At 42.4% G+C, this 23,528-nt stretch overlaps 1 protein-coding gene across 2 annotated transcripts in view; it reads left to right on the top strand.

Moving 5' to 3' along the window:
• The first annotated feature begins 12,216 nt into the window (after window positions 1–12,216).
• Window positions 12,217–23,528, top strand: part of hps3 (HPS3 biogenesis of lysosomal organelles complex 2 subunit 1) — a 61,172-nt gene continuing 49,860 nt past the window's right edge. For both annotated transcript variants that reach the window (XM_067416312.1, XM_067416313.1), the window contains exons 1-7: window positions 12,217–12,544; window positions 16,528–16,749; window positions 18,622–18,909; window positions 20,804–20,981; window positions 22,656–22,738; window positions 22,814–23,000; window positions 23,437–23,518. In XM_067416312.1, the coding sequence (XP_067272413.1) occupies window positions 12,328–12,544; window positions 16,528–16,749; window positions 18,622–18,909; window positions 20,804–20,981; window positions 22,656–22,738; window positions 22,814–23,000; window positions 23,437–23,518 (1,257 nt within the window). In that variant the 5' untranslated portion in view covers window positions 12,217–12,327. The remainder of the gene's footprint in view (window positions 12,545–16,527; window positions 16,750–18,621; window positions 18,910–20,803; window positions 20,982–22,655; window positions 22,739–22,813; window positions 23,001–23,436; window positions 23,519–23,528) is intronic.

The following is a 23,528-nucleotide window of genomic DNA, read 5'->3' on the forward strand; positions in this document are numbered from 1 at the left end:
CAATGCAATGTAAAATAAACTAATCTTATTGCACAAGGTTTTTCTTATTCAATGCATTGCAAAAACACCTACTCTCAGTGCACAGCGACTTAAATGCAATGCATTTGAAACCACTAATTTCTTGAATGAACAAAATGTTTTTGTATGCAATGCATGCAAAAGTCTACTATGCACGAGTTTTTTCGTATGCAATGCAATGCAATGCAATGCAATGCAAAAGCACTCTTCTTTTTATTGCACTGCGAATTCTAATATGGAACACAAAACCGCTATTAACTTCATTGCACGAGATCTATGCAATGTAAAGACACTGGCTCTTCGGTGCAATGCGAGTTTTTATTGCAATGCAATGCAATGCAAAAGCAATAATCTCATTGCACAAGTTTTGTTGCATGCAATGCAATGCAGAATAAACTAATCTTATTGCACAAGGTTTTTCTTATTCAATGCCTTATTCAATCTTATTCAATGCAAAAACAAAAACACCTACTCTCAGTGCACAGCGACTTAAATACAATGCATTAGAAACCACTAATTTCTTGAATGAACAAAAAGTTTTTGTTATGCAATGGATGCAAAAGTCTTCTATGCACGAGTTTTTTAGTATGCAATGCAATGCAAAAGCACTCTTCTCTTTATTGCACCGCGAATTCTAATATGGAACACAAAACCGCTATTAACTTCATTGCACGAGATCTATGCAATGCAAAGACACTGGCTCTTCGGTGCAATGCGAGTTTTTTATGCAATGCAATGCAAGAGCAATAATTTCCTCATTGCACAAGTTTTTTTTTGCATGCAATGCAATGCAGAATAAACTAATCTTATTGCACAAGGTTTTTCTTATTCAATGCATTGCAAAAACACCTACTCTCAGTGCACAGCGACTTAATACAATGCATTAGAAACCACTAATTTCTTGAATGAACAAAAAGTTTTTTTATGCAATGGATGCAAAAGTCTTCTATGCACGATTTTTTTCGTATGCAATGCAATGCAAAAGCACTCTTCTTTTTATTGCACTACGAATTCTAATATGGAACACAAAACCGCTATTAACTTCATTGCACGAGATATTCGTTGCATTTCGTATTCAATGCAAAAGCACTCTTCTTTTTATTGCACTGTGAATTCTAATATGGAACACAAAAGCGCTATTAACTTCATTGCACGAGATCTATGCAATGCAAAGACACTGGCTCTTCGGTGCAATGCGAGTTTTTTGTATGCAATGCATGCAAAAGTCTTCTATGCACGAGTTTTTTTGTATGCAATGCAATGCAATGCAAAAGCACTCTTCTCTTTATTGCACCGCGAATTCTAATATGGAACACAAAACCGCTATTAACTTCATTGCACGAGATCTATGCAATGCAAAGACACTGGCTCTGCGGTGCAATGCGAGTTTTTTGTATGCAATGCATGCAAAAGTCTTCTATGCACGAGTTTTTTTTGTATGCAATGCAATGCAAAAGCACTCTTCTTTTTATTGCACTGCGAATTCTAATATGGAACACAAAAGCGCTATTAACTTCATTGCACGAAATCTATGCAATTCAAAGACACTGGCTCTTCGGTGCAATGCGAGTTTTTTATGCAATGCAATGCAAAAGCAATACTTCTCATTGCACAAGTTTTTTTGCATGCAATGCAATGCCGAATAACTAATGTTATTGCACAAGGTTTTTCGTGTTCAATGCAATGCAAAAACACCTACTCTCATTGCACAGCGACTTAAAGCAATGCATTTAAACCACTAATTTCTTGAATGCAAAAAAGGTTTTTGAATACAATGCATGCAAAAGTCTTCTATGCACAAGTTTTTTTGTATGCAATGCAATGCAATGCAAAAGCACTCTTCTTTTTATTGCACTGCGAATTCTAATATGGAACACAAAAGCGCTATTAACTTCATTGCACGAGATCTATGCAATGCAAAGACAGTGGCTCTTTGCTGCAATGCGAGTTTTTTATGCAATGCAATGCAATGCAAAAGCAATAATCTCCTCATTGCACAAGTTTTTTTGCATGCAATGCAATGTAAAATAAACTAATCTTATTGCACAAGGTTTTTCTTATTCAATGCATTGCAAAAACACCTACTCTCAGTGCACAGCGACTTAAATGCAATGCATTTGAAACCACTAATTTCTTGAATGAACAAAATGTTTTTGTATGCAATGCATGCAAAAGTCTTCTATGCACAAGTTTTTTCGTATGCAATGCAATGCAATGCAAAAGCACTCTTCTTTTTATTGCACTGCGAATTCTAATATGGAACACAAAAGCGCTATTAACTTCATTGCACGAGATCTATGCAATGCAAAGACACTGGCTCTTCGGTGCAATGCGAGTTTTTATTGCAATGCAATGCAATGCAAAAGCAATAATCTCATTGCACAAGTTTTGTTGCATGCAATGCAATGCAGAATAAACTAATCTTATTGCACAAGGTTTTTCTTATTCAATGCCTTATTCAATCTTATTCAATGCAATAACAAAAAAAACCTACTCTCAGTGCACAGCGACTTAAATACAATGCATTAGAAACCACTAATTTCTTGAATGAACAAAAAGTTTTTGTTATGCAATGGATGCAAAAGTCTTCTATGCACGAGTTTTTTAGTATGCAATGCAATGCAAAAGCACTCTTCTCTTTATTGCACCGCGAATTCTAATATGGAACACAAAACGTCTCGGTTACGTATGTAACCCTCGTTCCCTGAGGAGGGAACGGAGACGTAACGTCAGTGACTGACGAATGGGGGTTTCGCTTAGAAGCCTGTCATCTCCGAGACTAGAAAGCGCCCAATGGCAGTGCCAATGCCATGGGCATGCGAGATTTGCATGCGTAACTCCGCCTACCCACGTGGGTATATAAGGAAGTAGCTGGCATCATCGCATTATGTTTTACCTGCTGAGGAGCCAAGTTGAACTCCGTTCCAGCGGTACAGCGGATGTGGCAACGGGACGTTACGTCTCCGTTCCCTCCTCAGGGAACGAGGGTTACATACGTAACCGAGACGTTCCCTTTCGTTCAGTCACTCCGACGTAACGTCAGTGACTGACGAATGGGGGTCCCAATGCAATAACGCCACTCGGCTGTCTTCCAGTGCCCTGCGCAAGCGTGAGAACCCTGATGCAAGTTAGGACGGTCAAAGGCCTCTACTTAACGCAGGAATACCAAGGTACACTGGGAGGCATATTCCAGGAGGAGATATGCGCCAAGATGCCTACCCGTAGGGAGGACTTAGGGATACACGTATGACCCCGGGGGGCTGCATACGGAAGATCACTGGGGTACCAGCCGAAGGTGGATTTTTAACCCCAGGAGGTGGCAAGGTAGCCAAGGGAATACACCCGCTCAGGGAGGCTTACGGTGGAAATACACATGTGGGGGTCGCCGGAGGGGAACCATGCACATGGGGCACCTGGCCGGACACGAGTGTCTGGGCTAAGGGCAGACTTACTGGCGTCGGCGTCGTCAGTGCTGGAGGAGCTCAGGGCTCTCGGGGAACTCACCTGAGAAGAATATCGCACGTATCCAGTCCGTGGAGTGGAATGGCGAGCAAGCGAAGACACCTGAGCCAATCCATTACCGGCCACTTGTAGAGGCGAGTACATAGTCGGATACAGGCTCCACTCGGAGGTTATAAAACCTGGCGAATGTGTTTGGTGTCGCCCAGCCTGCAGCTCTGCAGATGTCTGTCAGCGGAGCGCCATGTGCTAAAGCCCAAGAGGAGGCCACACTCCGGGTGGAATGGGCCCTGACCCCAAGGGGACATGGGCGTCCCTGCTGCTGGTAAGCCAAAACAATGGTGTCCACTATCCAGTGAGACAGCCTTTGCTTTGAGAGAGCCTTCCCTTTCAGCTTCCCACCATAACAGACAAAGAGCTGGTCTGAGGTCCTGAAACACTGCGTCCTGTCTACGTAAGCGCGAAGGGCGCGTACTGGACAGAGCAGTGCCAAGGCTGGGTCTGCCTCCTCCAAAGGCAGCGCTTGCAGGTTCACCACCTGGTCTCTGAACGGAGTGGTGGGAACCTTGGGCACATATCCAGGCCGGGGTCTCAGGATCACGTGAGAGTCGGCCGGCCCGAATTCCAGGCACGCTTCGTCAACCGAAAATGCCTGCAGGTCCCCTACCCTCTTGATGGAGGCCAGTGCGGTCAGGAGCGCTGTCTTCATAGACAAGAACTTAACATCTACTGACCGCAAAGGCTCAAATGGGGCCCTCTGCAGAGCACTTAGAACTACTGAGAGGTCCCAAGAGGGTACGAGAGGAGCACGAGGAGGATGTAGTCTCCTCGCACCCCTCAGGAACCTGATGACCAGGTCGTGCTTACTTACCGTTTTCCCGTCCAGGAGGTCATGGTAGGCGGCGATAGCGGCCACATAAACCTTCAGGGTGGATGGAGACAGCCTTCGATCCAACCCTTCCTGGAGGAAAGAGAGCACAGACCCGATCGGGCATTTCCAGGGGTCTTCTTGGCGAGAAGAGCACCAATTGACGAAGAGGTTCCACTTCAACGCATAGGCCTGTCTCGTGGACTCGGCCCGAGCGGAAGTGATGGTAGCCACCACCGGAGGTGGTAGGGTACTCAAACCTGCCGCGTCCCGTCCAGGAGCCACACGTGGAGGTTCCAAAGATCGGGACGCGGGTGCCACAGGGTGCCCCGTCTCTGAGAGAGTAGGTCTTGTCTCAGAGGAATTGGCCAGGGAGGGGCTGTCGCAAGGAGCACTAGTTCTGGGAACCAGGTCCGGCCGTGCCAGTACGGGGCGACCAAAATGACTTGCTCCTTGTCCTCCCTGACCTTGCACAGAACACGTGCAAGAAGGCTCACTGGGGGAAACGCATACTTGCGTAGGCCCCGCGGCCAGCTGTGCGCCAGTGCATCCGTGCCGAGCGTGCCCTCGGTCAGGGAATAGTACAGGCTGCAGTGGGACGAGTCGTGGGAGGCAAACAGATCTACCTGTGCGTCCCCGAACTGATCCCAAATCAGCTGGACCGACTGGGGATGGAGTCTCCACTCCCCAGGGATTGGCTGAACCCGTGAGAGCTCGTCGGCTGCACGGTTCAGGATCCCCGGGATATGGACAGCACGAAGGGACCTCAGGCGCTTCTGACTCCATAAAACGAGATGGCGGGCGAGTTGGGACATGCGGCGGGAGCGTAGACCGCCCTGGTGGTTGATGTACGCTACTACGGCCGTGTTGTCCGATCTGACTAGTATGTGTTGACCCTCCAGCAACGCTCGGAAGCGGTGCAGGGCGAACCGTACTGCCAGCAACTCGAGGCAATTGATATGCAGGCGGCTCTGGCTCTCTGACCAAGAGCCGGCGGCTGCATGTCCATTGCACATGGCACCCCAACCCGTGGTGGACGCATCTGTTGACACAACAACATGCCGGGAAACTCGTTCTAAGGGCACTCCTGCCCGTAGAAAACTGAGGTTCGACCACTGGGTGAGTGTCTGTCTGCAGGCCTGAGTCACTGGGACCCGGAGCGTGCCAGACCGCCATGCCCATCTCGGGACTCGATCGCGAAGCCAGTGCTGAAGCGGTCTCATATGAAGCAATCCGAGCGGCGTTACCGCGGCTGCAGATGCCATATGCCCCAGGAGCCTCTGAAACAGTTTCAGTGGAACCGCACGCTTGCTCTCTATCTGCCTGAGGCAAGTCAGCAGCGACTGCGCGCGCAAGCCGGTAAGCTGCACGCACATGGCGACCGAGTCGATCTCCATACCGAGAAAAGAGATCCTCTGCACGGGGCAGAGTTTGCTCTTCTCCCAGTTGACCCGAAGGCCCAAACGAGCTAAGTGGTGGAGAACCAGGTCTCTGTGTTCGCACACCCGGTCCCGAGAGTGGCCCAGTATGAGCCAGTCGTCGAGATAGTTCAGGATGCGAACCCCCTGTTGCCGGAGTGGCGCAAGGGCTGCCTCGACAATCTTCGTGAAGACGCGAGGGGACAGAGCTAGCCCGAATGGTAGTACAGCATACTGATATGCCCGCCCTTCGAACGCAAACCGTAGGAACGGTCTGTGTCGCGGAAGGATGGACACATGGAAGTACGCGTCCTTCAGGTCGATCGCTGCAAACCAATCGCATGGACGAACGCATTCGAAAAGGCGTTTCGCAGTCAACATCCTGAACGGAAGCCTGTAAAGGGATCGGTTCAGGACGCGAAGGTCCAGGATCGGTCGTAACCCACCGGATTTCTTCGGTACAATGAAGTAAGGGCTGTAGAAGCCGGACTTCATCTCGGCTGGAGGGACGAGCTCGACCGCACCCTTCGCCAGTAGGGTTGCGATCTCCGCACGCATGACTGGGGCATTGGACCCCACCACGGTGTACCGGACACCCCGGAAGCGGGGAGGAGCTCGCGCGAACTGAATCGCGTAGCCGAGCCGGATGGTCCGTGCGACCCAGCGGGACAGTCCCGGCAGCTGTAGCCACGCTCCCAGGGAGTGTACCAACGGGGTCATGCGGAGCACCGGCGTACCCTCGGTGGGGCAGCGAGGCAGCGTTACCGGCCCGGACTCGGGTGGCGTAGCGGCCCGGTGTCGGGGCGGCGGTAACAGCTGCGCCCTGACAGAGGAGACCAGGGAAGGACTCGCGTTCCACTGGGGTCTGCTCTGAGAGGGGGCTGGCGACAGAGAGGGACGAGAGCGGCGTGGCCCGGGGGCGGCGCACACTGCCGTCACCGGTCTCTGTGTTCTCAGAGTTTGGTATGTCAGTTCTTTCTTTAACCACATTAGGGTGCTGCCACCCCGGGGGGCGGCAGCGGAACGAAAGATTCTCCCCCGGCCCTCCACCGGGGGAAGGAGCGGCCCTGCTGCCGTCTCCTGGAAAGAACTGCCCATCTCTGAGCTGTCCGCGTCAGGAGCGCCGCTTGGCCTGGCGTTTAGCGGGCCGCGGGGCTGGCGCGGACTGGGGCGGCTTCTTGCGGCGCGCTCCGCGGCGCGGCCCGGGTGAAGGCTGCTGCTGTGGCCGCGCGGGAGCGGGGGGGACCGCAGGAGGCCGCCCTCGGCGGCGAGGCAGCTGAGGCGACTGTGCCGGCGGCGCTTGGGGTGCAGCAGCGGGCCGCCGGGGCAGTATGTGCTTAATAGCCTCAGTCTGCTTCTGGGCGGCCGAGAACTGTTGGGCGAAGCTCTCGACCGCACCGCCGAATAGCCCAGCCTGGGATATGGGGGCGTCGAGGAAACGAGTCCGCTCGGCGTCCCGCATATCGGCCAGGTTGAGCCATAGATGTCTCTCCTGGACCACGCATGTGGACATCACCCGGCCCAGGGAGCGTGCGATGCGGTCACCGACATCTCATCCTCCTCTGGAGCGCCGAACGAAACCCGCGGACCGGCCGAGACCGAGGCCGCGGGCTCCATCACAACGCTCGCGGGTACCGGTGCAACAGAGGGGGGTGTGGGCCGAGGCGTGAGCGTCGGAGCTGTATTCCACACCATCACCCTCAGGTCACCCTGGCCACCAGCCGAAGAGATGCCCCGCGGACCGGATGAGACCGAGGCCGCGGACACGTCAGATCGGGGGGTGACGGAGGGGACTCTCACTCCGGCGGCCGCACGGAGATCATTGAGTCTCGACCGCAACACGGAGATGGCCATGTTCCCGCAGTGAGAACATGACTCATCCACAAGCGCCGCCTGAGCATGCTGGAAGCCCAAGCATGCCAGACAGTGCGAGTGCCCATCAGAGGAGTGTAGAGACCGGCCACACCCAGAAGCACACGGGCGAGACATCCTGAAAAGGACGTGCCACGTGTGAGCTCTTTTGTGAGAGGATTAACCTCGCAGTCGATGCCGAAGCGCCCAGGGGACCACACACCAACTGGAAACCAATCGTCAGACCAGCAGGCAGGAAGTATGTGACCGCTGGAACGCGCCGAACACCAACACCGACTGGAAGATCCTGATCGTCTCGAAGAACTGACTTAACTCAGAAGGCTTGTAGGAGTGAAAGGTATGTAACCCTTGGCTCCGAAGCATTAAAACATAATGCGATGATGCCAGCTACTTCCTTATATACCCACGTGGGTAGGCGGAGTTACGCATGCAAATCTCGCATGCCCATGGCATTGGCACTGCCATTGGGCGCTTTCTAGTCTCGGAGATGACAGGCTTCTAAGCGAAACCCCCATTCGTCAGTCACTGACGTTACGTCGGAGTGACTGAACGAAAGGGAACTGCTCTGGTGACTGAGGAGAATTCAAATATCCGCATCACTCAACCGTCGAGCTGTCTTCACGTCAGAGGGTGGAGGCATTGTTTTAATCGAGTAAATTTATTCAATTTCTTTAGTGTGTGTTAAATATTAATAATCTTGATTTTAATTAAGTAATATTTGTGGTTCTTGAAACAGATCGGTTTAATTCTCCATTCTCAAATATTTTGAAATAAATTTTGCAAATGTATTAAGTATATTTAAAATAAAGAATTGGTTATTTGAATACTAAATTATTTTAGTGAAAAAAACTTAAATATAACTATACATTTTAGACAAAATTAACTGTTGGATTTTTAGTCAATTATTTTGGTATGTTTAACTAAAACCATCAAGTAAATGATATTGAGAGATTTTATTAAGTTAATAAAGTTAATTATTACTGTGATATTTACTAAGCCACTGAATTATTTTTTAGAGTGTATTGTGCAGCGACCTTCACAGGCCAATCGTTAGCCTCCATTGGCACGATTTGGGCGGTATTACAAGCTCCAATCTCCTCCCGAAAAATGGCAGTTGGCGTCTCAGTGACTACTTCACTCAGAGAAGCCATCAATCTTAGCTGTCAATCATGACGTCACACCTCCATTTTTATAGCATCAAATAACTAACTAAAACCAAACTTATTTAAAAAACGAACACTGGAAATCAAATCATTGTGATAAAACTCCACTTTTAGACATGCACTTGCATACTTCCCTAAGCACTTCCCGTCAGGGAATCCCTGCTGTCATTTTGAAGTGCCTTCCACTTCAAACGACATGGAGAGACTCTTGCTCCCTTGATTTTGACCGAGGGAGCGAGTCTACTTCATATGTACACTTCAGGCAGCTTCATATACCACAGTGTGACGTCACCGCATATCGTGTTTAATTTGCCCCACCACAAACAACTCTATGATATTTTAATTATTTTTTTTAAAACATTTAAAATAACCCCAAAACACCTATATAAATATAGATTAAACAATTTCGTAAAGGAAAAAATAAATAAATAAATAAACTCCATAGTGGATTGGAGGGAATGGAATGGAGCGGAGGGAAGTTCACGAGTGAAGGGCATAATAAAAACCAACTGGAATGCAACATGGGACCAACCACCTGGGGCGTATTGCCAGTGTTGGGGTAACGAGTTACAAAGTAACAGATTACAGTAACAATATTACTTTTTTGAGTAACGCAGTAAAGAAAAGCAAGCATTACAATACAAATATCGGTAACTACACTACTTTAGTAGACTATAGGAACGTGCTTTCCTGCATTACCCAAGTCGTGTTTTAGTCGTGTTTGCCTGTGTTTGAAGTTTTGATCTGTTTAAGTGTATGCTTGCCTGGGCACTGTTGCCATACAGATCGATTTGAGTGACGTAGCTCCTGGTGCGAGGAGAGATGGAGATGGGGAGAGTTCAGACAGTGGCGGTATTCACATTACTTTCACTTTAAATAAATATTTTCACTTTTCTACTGTCCAGTGATAATTTGGAATGAAAACAGAATGGAAGCCTTACATGTTAATATAGCAATGAATGCAACCTTAATTGCGTGGAGAGGGGCAATTAAATGCCACACAGGATGTTTTTTTTATTTCATACTTTTCTTTCGTTTTTAATGTAAACATTGCATTTATGCATTTAGCAGACATTTACATTTATGCATTTAGCAGACATTTACATTTATGCATTTAGCAGATGCTTGTATCCAAAGCGACTTACAACTGAGGAGTCCAGGAAGCGATCTGTCATGAAGAGGCAAAGAAACGCAAAAAGTGCCCTAAATACAAAGATTATTTGACAAGGCTATTCATTTGAAAAAATACAAGTTATAGATTTATATTTTTGAGAACTGAAGTATGGTGTTTCCTATGTTGTTTTTGCCTATTTGTATTTCAGATTAGGCTACATCACAGTCACTGTGTAACGTTTATTCTACATTGTGACTAATGTTATATAATGCAATATCGTTGACGAAAAAGTCTAAAATGTAGACTGAATGACACTTTAAGCAGAACATTTCAAATGAAGATTGCAAAAATGCAGCTTACTTGTTTATTGGTGTTTTTACTTGTTCATCCGCACACGAGAGAGAGCTTGCGTGCATATGGTTGCCAGATTCTGTTTGAGGGATTTAAATTACACAAATCTGGCAACCGCACGAACGCGAGCTCTCTCTCGTGCACGGATGATCTGAAAATACCAATAAACAAGCTGTATTTTAGCAATCTCCCTTTGAGATGTTCTGCTTAAAGTGTTTTCAGTCGGCCTGTGCTCTGTCAGGACTCACGAGCCGCTTCGCTGAACAGCTGAACTGCTCTGAGCGGTGAGCTGCTGAAATAAGCCAATCAGAGCAGAGCTCAACATTAATTATTCTTCCCTTCCAAATAAGGCAAAAACAGAGCATTAATTAACATCCTAGGGATAATTTATGTAAATGGACCTGTTAAACTGTATCCGGACAATTTTTGCCCTTAAATAAGCCAAATGTAGATATCAGCGAACAATTTAACATATTGTTTCAAATAATTCTAGGGCACCTTTAAAATAAGACTAAAATGCAAAATAAACAGCCCAAATAAGGATGGTCATTTTGAAGAAAAAGATAACCAAAAATTTGAAGTTAAATTTTGTTTTAGTAATTTCTGTAACAGCTTTGAAAATGAAAATATGAAATACAATTATGAAATATTTGTTTATTTGTTTTGCTCGATGTAGTCGAAAAAAAGAAAGAAAAAAAAATCCTAATCATCAAACTAAATCATAAAATTATTAGGCTAATGTTAATAATAATATATAATTATTGGCTATATTATTATCATTATTATTATCATTATTTATACGTAATTATATAAATATATACGAATATATAATAGTATATAAATATATACGATTATATCATAATTATATAAATATATAATTATAGTTATTTAAGGAACCCACAACAATAATAATAATGATAAAATAAAAAAATAAAATAAAAATAAAAACTATAGGCTACTGTTCCTGTTTTTAATTATTGAGTTTTCAACGATATTGTGGCCACTTAAAAAGGAGGAAATGTCCCCGGTTTCTGTTCACCGTCTAATGCCTAATCAGTAAAATAATAAACCTCACGCCATTATATTGCGTTTATTATATATTTATATTATATGTTTATTATATATATATATATATATATATATATATATATATATATATATATATATATATATATATATATATATATATATATATATATATATATATATATATATATATATATATATATAGCCAAAAAAAACTATTCAGGAAGTCAGTAGCCAATATTTTACAATTATTAACAGATCCACACACCAGTTTTCTCCCAACAGTTTGTTTTAACTAGGCTAAATAAATCAAAACACAAACAGATTTTCTGCGGGCAAGTGAACTGACGGCGTTAATGATTTTGTGCTGATCGTCACAAGACAGTGAGGCATGTGATTGATAAGATTATTAAAGACGTGCAGCATTGTGCGGAGAATGTACAATGTTAAGGTCATGCCATATCAGTTTTTCCTTTAGGGGGCGGTCACCGGCTCAGGAAACGGAGGCCTTCATTAGGCCGCATCAAATATTTGTATTATTATTTTTGTCCCGTGTAAAACATTTGAAAGTAACCGCATATACTTTTTCAAATCTTTTAATTTTAGTTACTGGTTTCAGACACACACATTAATATCCGCACCATTATTTTCTATATTAAAAAAAAGTATATGATGCTACATTCAAACGACTATGATTGGTTAAGCCTAACCAGCGCTGAGAAAAGTAATAGATTTTCCATGACCACGCTGTTGTCTATATGCTGGTTCAACACTGGTGTAAACAATTTATTCTTACCTAAATAATGAAGCAGAGAAACACAAATGTCGAATTAATTGAAAATAGTTAAAATTAGTTAAAATAGTACAATCGTTATTTAATCCCATCGAATCGGACCAATGAGAGACAGTGTCCGGGCAGCTAAACCGCGCCCACTTAAAATTCCTGTGTTATGCGAATTGTTACTCTGTCACTTATTCAATGTTTACAAAAGTCTTCCGTGATTCTCAGACATGTAGACTACAGTCCGCGCTGCAGAAATGGTTCACGTCTATAACTGCCACCCGTTCGCGTCTCAGCAGATCGTTGCTGCGGAGCAGGAGCCCGGGCTGGTGTGCTGCGGCGGCGGGGCGTTGTTCGTGGTGAGCGGCGGCGGATGTAAGATCGAGGCGTTCAGCCTGCAGCGGGAGGGATGTCCGCTCATCTGCCGCTTCAGCAGCATGGGCTCCGTGCTCAGCATCCGCCACAGCACTGTGGGTCAGTCACTGGCAGCAATACAGCAGCTGGAATATAAGATGACTGTGTGGTTTGTAATGTCTTAAAATTACCATGAAGTACACTTGCATACTTCTGAAGAGTACTAATCACAGAAATAATATACTTTAATATCCCTGCCACTGTCGGCTTACTCAGTTGGGGAACGTAAAATTCGGATTTAAGTTATTCAACTAAATATAAAAATAAAGTTAATTTATTAGGTCTTAATTAATTGTATAAACTATAATACTGATCCGCGCTATCATAAATTAAAATAAGCTGATAACATCAACGTTTTCTCCAAAACGACTGTACAACCGAATCAAATTTTGTTGTAATATTGTCCTGTTTAACACTGTGAAGCTGCTTTGAAACAATCGGCATTGTAAAAGCGCTATATAAATAAAGTTTAACTTGACATAAAAGAGCATACTGCAAGGGTCTTGTAAATATCTTTAAAAAGGTTGTAATTTTACCTTCCACAATTTAAGGCCTTAAAAATATCTTAAACTGGATCAAAAAGTCTTAAATTCAATATCATGGCATTTCGTATAACTTTTGAGATGCAGAAAACGTGGACAGAATTGCAGAATCCATTCATAAAAATTTGATTTACTGTATAATACAGAATGTCACAGAATTTGTCAGATTTTCGATGAATAAATCAAAACATAGGACATAACACTTAAAGGGATATTTCACCCAAAAATTACAATTCTGTCATCATTTACTCACCCCAATGTTGTTTCAAACCCGTAAGAAATATTCGATCATCATATAAAGCGATCAAGTGTCTTCAGAAAATTTTAGATAAACTGCTTGATCCATATGGATTTGGTTCATATATCTCTTTATGAACTTTCTGAAGCGTCAAAGTGGAAGTTGCGTAGACTGTCAATGGAGGGTCAGAAATCAGAAACATTTTTTATTTAACCTTTAAAGCAGTCAATAACAGAAAAAAATGATGTATGTAAATGTAATATAAAAATGTAAAAAAAATAATATATATATGTTCTTCCTCAGATTTTTTTTCCAGTACAAATGGACAAAACATCCTTAAATCAAGACACATTTACTTAGGATGCATAATGAAGAAATTAAGTCTTTTTTGTAATTTTACAAAATCAATTGAGTTTATTAACAAATATCTGTCATTGAGTATGAACATTACTTACAGTCCCTGACAAAAGTCTTGTCGCTTGTGTACAAATTGACCTAAAGTGCCGCTGAAATATATTTCTAATCAAGATATTTTTACAAGAAATGGCTCATTTTAATCCCACCAGCTTTTGTGATAATGTTTCAGTGAAAAACTAAACTTTCAAAAAGTATTCTAATATTCACAGCTTGGTAAAGCCCATTGAGTCAATTTTTGCAAAGACATAAGTGTTGTCACCTTGTCATATGAGCTTCACCTGTGACTAATAATGGATCAATTAGGTCTCAAGTGTGTATAAAAAGAACCCCAGTACACTAGACCTTCACATCAACTGCAACCAGACCTCTGCAAACATGCCTAAGATTCACCCTGAGACTAAAGTTTTGATTATCAAGAGGCTGAAGACCAGATCCACTGCTGATGTGGCAGACACCTTCAATGTGTCTCAGCGTCAAGTACAGAGGATAAAAAAAAAGATTTGAAGAGACTGGAGACGTTTTTGACAAGCCCAGGTCAGGCAGACCCTGCAAGACAACTGCTCGAGAGGACCGTTTGTTGGCTCGAAAATCCAAGGCCAGCCCATTTTCCACTGCAGCAGAGCTCCACGAGACCTGGTCACCTGAAGTCCCTGTGTCAACCAGAACAGTTTGTCGGATTCTGTCTCGAAATGGCCTCCATGGTCGAATCAGTGCCCAGAAGCCAGCACTAAACAAAAGACAATTGAAAAACCGTGTGGCATTTGCCAAGGCCCACAGCCTGCTAAAAGGATGGACGCTGGAAAAGTGGCAGAAGGTGGATTTTTCAGATGAATCTTCTGTTGAATTACACCACAGTCGCCGCAAATATTGCAGGAGACCTACTGGAGCCAGAATGGATCCGAGATTCACTCAGAAAACAGTGAAGTTTGGTGGCAGAAAAATCATGGTCTGGGGTTACATCCAGTATGGGGGTGTGCGAGAGATCTGCAGGGTGGAAGGCAACATCAATAGTCTAAAATACCAAGAAATCTTAGCTACCTCTTATTCCCAATCATAAAAGAGGCCAAATTCTGCAGCAGGACGGTGCTCCATCGCATACTTCCATCTCCACATCAAAGTTCCTCAAGGCGAAGAAGATCAAGATGCTCCAGGATTGGCCAGCCCAGTCACCAGACATGAACATCATTGAGCATATGTGGGGTAGGATGAAAGAGGACGCATGGAAGATGAAACCAAAGAATATTGATGAACTCTGGGAGGCATGCAAGACTGCTTTCTTAGCTATTCCTGATGACTTCATCAATAAATTGTATGAATCTTTGCCAAACTGCATGGATGCAGTCCTTCAAGCTCATGGAAGTCGTACAAGATATTAAATTTGGATCTCACAGCACCACAACTTAATTTGCTGACATATTTTTGTATTTGCAGTAAATGTGTTCCATTTCTGTATAGGCGACAAAACTTTTGTCTTGCCAAAATTTGACCTTTCTGTCTTGATTAAATGATAAATATTTTTTTCTGTGAAAATTATTTATTTCAGTGCATTAAACATCATTTGGGAGGGTTTTAGCTTTTCATATGAGCTATTTCTAACACCAATTAATTAATTAAAAGTCAGGTTAATATCAGGTATTTCTAGAAAATACATAAGCGACAAGACTTTTGTCAGGGACTGTATATTTGAATAAGGTTAATTTTATTAACCCATTGGCAGATATTTATAAAGTAAAATCTATATATAAAGTGTCACTAATAAAACTCATTGTGTGCTTATACATTTACATTTAGAGAACATATTGATGTGTTATGATTTCTTCAGTTTATTCCTTGTATTTTCTTTAATTGCTCTTAAAAAGGTCTTTAATTGACCTTCATACAACCTGCAGAAACCTTGTCAATGTTTCTGCAGGTTGTAAGGCACAATACGTAAGATTTTTTGATTCAAATACCCAAAATCCACTAGAACAGTGTTATATATTTTGTTGACTTGTGTACTTACATTATCCCAAATGTTTCCAATAATGTTTAAATCCAGAGAAATAAGCTATTTTAACCAGACCGTGTCTGTGCGTTGCCTATCAATGACATCATACCCGTGTTACACTCGATTTCGTAGAAACCATGGAAAGACTGAATACGCTTTAATATATTGTGTGTTTTATTAGACAGGTGAGCAACTGTTTGGATAATTCATCGACAGAAAACAAATCATTGTTATACAGCTCAACACTGTTAGTCTTATTGTTTAAATCTGGTTTTCTTGATTTACAGTGAGTACCATGTTTTTACCATGCCTAGTATTGATGCATTTTCTCCCTCTCTACCCTACTTTAATGTCCTTTGTATTGAAAGTTGTATGCCATGTATTTAAATATATTTTGTAATTACACACTTCCATGATTTGAAAATATCAAATAAGAAACTAGTTATAACTTATAAACAAGTACTTTGTGCTTTAGTATGTTAGTCGAGAATAAGTGTACTTTTTTAACATAGTACAAATGATACTTAAAAAATGATTTCAAGTAAAACTTTTACTGTGACGATAACAAAGTGCATTTTTAGGTGTACTAAAATCTGTTAAGAATTTTAAAGTCAAGGAAGTGTGCTCTCTTTAAGTGCACTTAAGTGGTATGGTACAGTTGCAATTTGTGTTAATTTAAAATAATACCATTGGAATAACATGTCCAAAAACCACCACATTACAATATTAAAAACTTGCCATGAAAAGTGTGATTACAATGGTACAGACATGTGGTTCTTTATAGTACTCTTTTCTACAGTAAGTGTGTGATCATGTATTTGTCTTTTTTATACTTGTGTTTGGCTTTTTTTGTTCTTAGGGGATTATCTAGTCACTATAGAGGAGAAGAACAATGCCATTTATCTCAGGGCCTATACTAACTGGAGGTATCAGGCTGTCGAGAAGACTCGTGTTGGGGTGCGTCTGTTGGGTCACTTCCTGCGGGGCTCGTCCTTCCGCGGAGCTCCCAAAGAGCAAATGGAGATCATTGAAATCCCTCTGTTTGAGCCACCGCTGTGTATGGCATGCTGCAGTCTTACCGGTGAGACCGCTTACATGGAAAACAAACAGAATCAGCTCACTTTTGCACGTTTTTACAAGCGTCAGATTCGACATGTTCACGGGAAAGAGCAGCGATGGTTCCGACTTCAGTGGTATTTTATGATGTTACAATGGTTAAATACACATTCACATACAATACACATACATGTAATAAATAACTAAGAATTTTATTAACATTAAAAACTTAATCTCCGATTTTCCTCCTTAAAATATTGGGTATGCCCTGATGAGTCGCCACTACTTGGCACTAAATACTTAACTAAAGAGCCAATGGATGCACCCCTGCTGCTGTTTTCAGAGTGGTGTAAGACTGCTGTTGTGTGGTCCTTACGATGTTTGAATGGTTTCTATGATGATTCTAGGTTTTTCTAGGTGGAGTCTTGCTTGCTTGTTCTTGCAAGTTCAGACAAATAGGATATCCCCAAAAATCACACCATTGGTCAAGCCAGAAGGCTGCTTATAGACTCTCAAGTTGTGTCCCAATTCAGAGGCTAATTAATTCGAAGGCTGTGAAGGTCGGACCGAGTGTTGTTAAATGGGATGGTCTTGCTTACGGAGGATTGTACTTGCCACCTAGAAACTGTGACCGCTGTTGATGAAAAGTTTTATTCAACTGTCTGAGTTCATAACCTGCCAAAATATGTTCACCTTGGTCAATTGTTGTACATAATAAAGAAGAGTATAAGCGATCTATAAAATCAAGTTATATTAAAAAAATATTTAAATAAAAATGGAACCTTGGAAAATGGAAAACAATTGTATGGTTAGATATTCAAGCAAGTTTTACAGGGCTCAAAGCTAAGGATTTTGCTTAATTTTCACTGTCCCACAACAAAAAAGTTGAAAACGCAGAAATGCAGATGATAGAGCAAAATAAAACACCGGTCACAAATTAGAGTCTAAAAGAAGATTTTTAAAAGAGAAATGTGGGAGGAGGTTGAGTAAGGTGTTTGTTGTTTGAACTGCGAAAGGCATTGACTCTCACCTGAGCTTACGCTACTCCTACATCCTAGCCCATGTGTCAGGTCAGAGGTCGGAATTTGACTCGTACGGCTGTTACCGGAAGCCATTGATTATAGTTAAAAAATGTATATTCCTATTATAAAGTTTGGAAGAGCCAGATATTTTTTAAATATAACTCTGATTGTAAGCTGAAAGAAGAAAGTTACCGAGGCCGGCTTGAGGGTGAATAAATTATGGGAGGGTTTAAATTTTTGGGTAAACTATCCCTTTAACGCTTAAAATTTTAAAAGTAAACTGTCAGTAATAAAATAAGAACAAATAATCAAATTATGAGCAGTTGCACAAATAAATATAGTAGAACAAACATAAAAATTCGAATTTGAAAATTTGAACCATTTGAAAGCTTAGAGGTGTCTTGGTTCAAAATGTTGCTGTCATTTTACAGGAAACCCTTTAAAGTTACATAAAACACTGCTAAAAGCAATTGGGGGTTATTACAGCTTAGACAACATATACTTACATGTTTTTGACTTTTAGCAGTGTTTTATGTAATTTCAAAGGGTTTCCTGTAAAATGACACCAACATTTTGAATTTAGACCACTGTATGTGTGTATGGGAAGCTTTTCAATTTGGGGCCAAATCCAGGCGGAAATCCCCCAAAAATTGTCTTGGAGTTTAAGACGTTAAGACTTAACAGTTTATATTTACAAGGATACTCTCTGATATGGCATTTTTATAATTTTGTGTGAATATCTCTGTTCAAGCTTAAGATGACGTGAAAGAGAACTCAATTCAGCATACATGCATTGGGAGTTGACCTACCGGTTTACAGTTCACTACACACATTTACCTGAGATGCATGTAACTGAGTCCTCTGTTACTTACTAGGTGATCTTCTAGTGGGCTGTGCCAAGAGTTTGGTGATCTTTAGTCTGAAGCGACAGATGCTGAGCGAACAACTTTCTGTGCTGGACTTTGAGAGAGTTCTCATTCTGCACATCCAGGGCTGGAGCCCATCTCAGGTGGCCTTCTGTGCTGGATACGTAGCCCTTCAAACTGAGCTGGAGGTCCTGGTGGTGAAGCTCACCCAGCACCAGAAGAGCAGCCAGGCTGCAGAGCAACACTCACTGCTACCAGATGATATCATGACTGAAACCGGCTTAGATGAAGATGCAGGTATTATTAACAGGCTGCTCACAGGCAAATATTATCGGTGCTAGTATGATCAGCCGACTCTCCTCTTTAGGAATGCAACAATATCACAAGATACCATGACATAAAAATGTGACGATATGTATCACTGATGTAAACAATATGATTTGCGATATAGAGTTAGTTTTATCCAAGGCCCAGCTTACAATTGATACAGATATAATTCATACAGAAATGTAAATTCTATCATTATTTAATCACCCTCATGTAGTTTTAAACTTACAAACACAAATTAGGATAGGAAGATAGGAAACCTAAGAGATTTCTGTCCCTCCATTTAAAGTCCATAATTCTAAAACTTAAAAGATCCAAACATTTTTATAAAGGTAACTTAAAACGAGTAATCAAATCCAAGTCTTCTAATGAGACACGATGGCTTTATATGATGAACAGATGTACAACGCACATACTATAGTAAACACAGACGTACAAATGCTTGCATGACGAGTGAAAACGTGAGTAAATGCAGGATTAAAATTTTGAGATAAACCAACAATTTACAGACCATGGAAACCACTGATCTCTACGATCTACTTAGGCTTATTGGCCCTCATTTATCAATCTTGCGTAGAAACTGGTGTATATGTTGGCGTAAGATTATGCTTACACTCCTCTCACCGCCTGATTTATGAAGCTGTGCGTACCCCTGCAATCCAGGTGTACGCAATACTTGCCCTTGATAAATGCGGCGGCTGAAAACGATCGTCATTAGAATAACACGCCCCTATATATTCAAGTCTCCGCCTCCCCCACGCCCTCATTTTACGCCATGGACAAACAGAAGACGGCAAAGAAGCGAAACTTCTCCGACGTGGAGATCGGGCGCGCTCAATCATCTCACTAGTCCACTAGTCAGGGCACTGATTAGGACATAAGTCAATGGGCTGACTCCCTGATCACTGCGATATTGAGATGATTGAGACGCGCGCCCATCGAGATCACCAGGGAAGTGGAAAAAAAAACGAAATTGTTTTATTTGGGAGTTTAAAGAGTGGAATTAAAGGCACCTACAAAAACAAAATATGGACACAAATAACGAGTACTGTTAATAGTGTGGAGGTTGAGAAGCGCACTCCAGCAGTTTAAAGCTGTTTGGATGATAAATTACCATCACTGCATTATTTTACAGCACGTTTTGAAAAAATTAGCATTTAATTTCGTATCACGGCACATGTATTGGGGTGTACAATAGTGATGATGATGTGATGTGGAGTAAGATTCATTCACATTAATAATTACTTGACAATTTGTAAGATTCTTCTTTTTATTATTATGATTATTATTCTTAATGACGCTTGTTATTTAGAAGAAGAATGTCGTTTTTATTGATTTTATTATTATTTAAAAGAAGAAGGTCATTTTTATTATTTTGTCAGTCTGAATTATTTTAGTCCCAGTCCGTGCGCAGCTGCCGGGCCAGGCGGGCCTGAAACGTCAGATAAAGCGCACAGGCTCGCGACTGGAGGAATACATATGCCTACAAATCAAACGCTTTGGTAAAGTCACAAAAATTAAACATTGACGTTCATGTTGCACAAAAATAAACTATGAATGTTGTTTTTGTGGTTTTTAACAGTGGGCCATATAGCATATCTTGTCAGTGCGTTTTGTAGTGTTAGGAATTGCTTTTCTGCGCATTTTCCCACTAACTCAAACGTGCGTACACCACCTCCTGAGCTGGCGTAGGATTTGAGCGTGCCGTACGCCAACGTCCATATTGATAAATCTCAAAGTCACCGTGGGTTTGGGTGTACGCAAGGTGTACGCTGGAAATTTGGTGTACGCACTTTTGATAAATGAGGGCCATTGTGCTTACATGTGTAATTTCCTCACATTTCAATTATTGTTTTTCTTTTAGAGATGAAAAAGGATGGATTCAGTCCCCTGCATGAGCAAGAGGACTTCTTTCTGTTCCCAAAGCATCAGGAGATGTTGGGTAACGAAGCCCAGGAGTGCGGCCTCTCTTTAGTTCTGGAGTGGACTGGTATGGAGGAAGAGAGTCGAGGAGACATGAGTGTGGTTTACATCTTATTCAGGTATAATGAAGAGCTTAAAGGGGGGGTGAAATGCTGTTTCATGCATACTGATCTTTTTACACTGTTAAAGACTTGGAATCCCATACTAAACATGGACAAAGTTTCAAAAGTTAAGGTGGACGTTTGATGGGAGTATTTCTTTGTCAAAAATACTACTTCCGGTTAGTCATAAGTTTCGGCAAGTTTTTTTCGATCATGGGTCCACTTGACGTTAATAGTTCGGAATTTCCTTGTATGGGCCGTACGGACAATTCTACCGGAAGAGCATGAGAGAGAGAAGGAGAGTGCGAAAGCAACAGGCTACGCCCATCAAAGCGCTGGCTCGTAGGCTGCGCTGCACAGGTGATGTGACTTCAAGAAATTAACAATGTCACCAAAAAAGTGCGTTTTTGGTTGCCAGACCAAGACAGTCCTGTACAGATCGCCAAAAACCCCCGCGTTAAGGCAACAGTAGATGTAATTTGCTTTTCCGGATCAGCTACTGAGTTGCGCAAAGGTTTATGTCTGTTCACTGCATTTCGGTGCCGACTGTTTCATAAACAAGGCCCAGTTCGACGCCGGATTTTCCGATCGCCTAATGCTGAAGGATGGAGCAGTCCCAACGATAAAGGTCCCAACGTTAGAACCGCAGGCGGTGAGTAAGACTGCTTCAAATGTTTGTGTTTTTGCCTATGCCCATCAAGTAGCCCAAACATGATCACGTATAGTTAATTGATCAATGGAGCATGTGATGTGTAGTGCGTGTACATTTGTTTAGCTGGCCACTATATGTGTAACTTTATGTTTGTGTATTGTAAAAGCACTCCAAACAACAATACACAAAGAGTGGGGAAATATGTTGAACTAAATAAGCGCGCTTCTTCATTCAAATGCGCTACTATTCCATGTCTTTCTATGTAAACACTAGCCTGCCGTGCAAAACCAGCCCGCTTACTACAATTGTCTACACAAACCACGCGTAAACACTCACACACACACACACACACACACACACACACACACACACACACACACACACACACACACACACACACACACACACACACACACACACACACACACACACACACACACACACACACGTGCACAACTGCACTTCCCACATGTACACCTTCAAAGACAAAAAATACGACGATATAATTCAAGTATAAATATGTAAATAACACAAGTCGCTAAGCATATTATATAGTTAGTGTATAACTTGTACCACATAGAGATGTCCTGCTCTAGTCGTTTTTGCTGCTGCTCCTGTTCAACTTCAGCCTCTGGGTCTGATTCCGGATCATAGATGTATGGCTGTATCTGATTAAAAGCCATTTTTTTATTTTGAATAAAGTTTTTTCCCGCTGTTAGGGATGACACAGCTTTACGACGCACTCAACACAATAACAGCGGCGCGCACTCGTCATTATTTATCTCCGCCCACACGATACGCCCCCACCCGCTCGGCTTTTTTCGGAAAGACTCGGAACAGCGCATCTTTCTTATATAATTATAAAAAAAATAAAGCCTTTTCGGAGATATGCAGGATGCAATGCTACTCTATAGGTACTCAAGATTGAAATGACACTGACTGAAACTGAGTGTTTCACCCCCCCTTTAAGAAAATAAGCTGCTTTCTGAATGTGATATGTTTGTTTGTCAGATGTCACCTCTCTAGTTTGCCCTGTCTAGGAGGTTTGCGCCTGATTTCTTCCAAGGTTGCAGTGTTGAGGAGACACACTTACATTCCCTACAGCTCCACCCCATGTTTACTGGTAAGTCCACACTACATTCACTCACACACATCCCTCTCTTTTGAACTGAATGGCCTACTCCTACCGTCTGAACAGGTAAACAGGAAGAAGCCTCTATCTCCAAAGGTGGGGAACCTACTTGTATGTTTGTTTTCTTCTCCTTGCCAAACACCGGCTACATGTACAGCGTTAAGAACGACGTGGAGCTTGTGTCCACCTACCAGTACCCAGAAAAGTCCCACCAGGCTGTGCTTAGTGACCAGTTCCTCTACGTCATTACCAGGTAGGACGGACAAATTCTTGCTGTCCACAGTACACATGCGGTACTTCCTGACATATGAACTATCATAAACTAATTAATTGTTTATTAATTATAATCTATGAGTGCTGTGACACAGTACATAGTCAGTACAAACATGTACTTGGTTAATTTTTTCAACTGTTGTTTGGAGGAAGGCAAATCATAAATCCAAGTCACCATAAATTCAAAATTGATGTCTTATTGCATAAAGAAATATTGCGGTGTTTATTATAAATGCACATCATCATACTTGTTTAGAATTCATATTTTTTTATCCATAATGACCAACACAATCCACCAAGAGAAGAGACATGCTTTGCTTAAATGGTAAATAATGTGACTTTCAAATTTCATGCTGATTTTTTACATAAAACAGAGAAGTAAAAAAGTGAATTGCTTGTTTTTGTGTTTACTGTAGGAATGCTCTCCAGTGTTTCACCGTCAGGTGCAGTGCGGTAGTGGCCCGGGTCGATGATCCATACATCGACACCACGATGAAGGTAAAGCAAG

This window comes from Pseudorasbora parva, chromosome 14, assembly GCF_024679245.1.
Source record: "Pseudorasbora parva isolate DD20220531a chromosome 14, ASM2467924v1, whole genome shotgun sequence".
Taxonomy (NCBI): domain Eukaryota; kingdom Metazoa; phylum Chordata; class Actinopteri; order Cypriniformes; family Gobionidae; genus Pseudorasbora; species Pseudorasbora parva.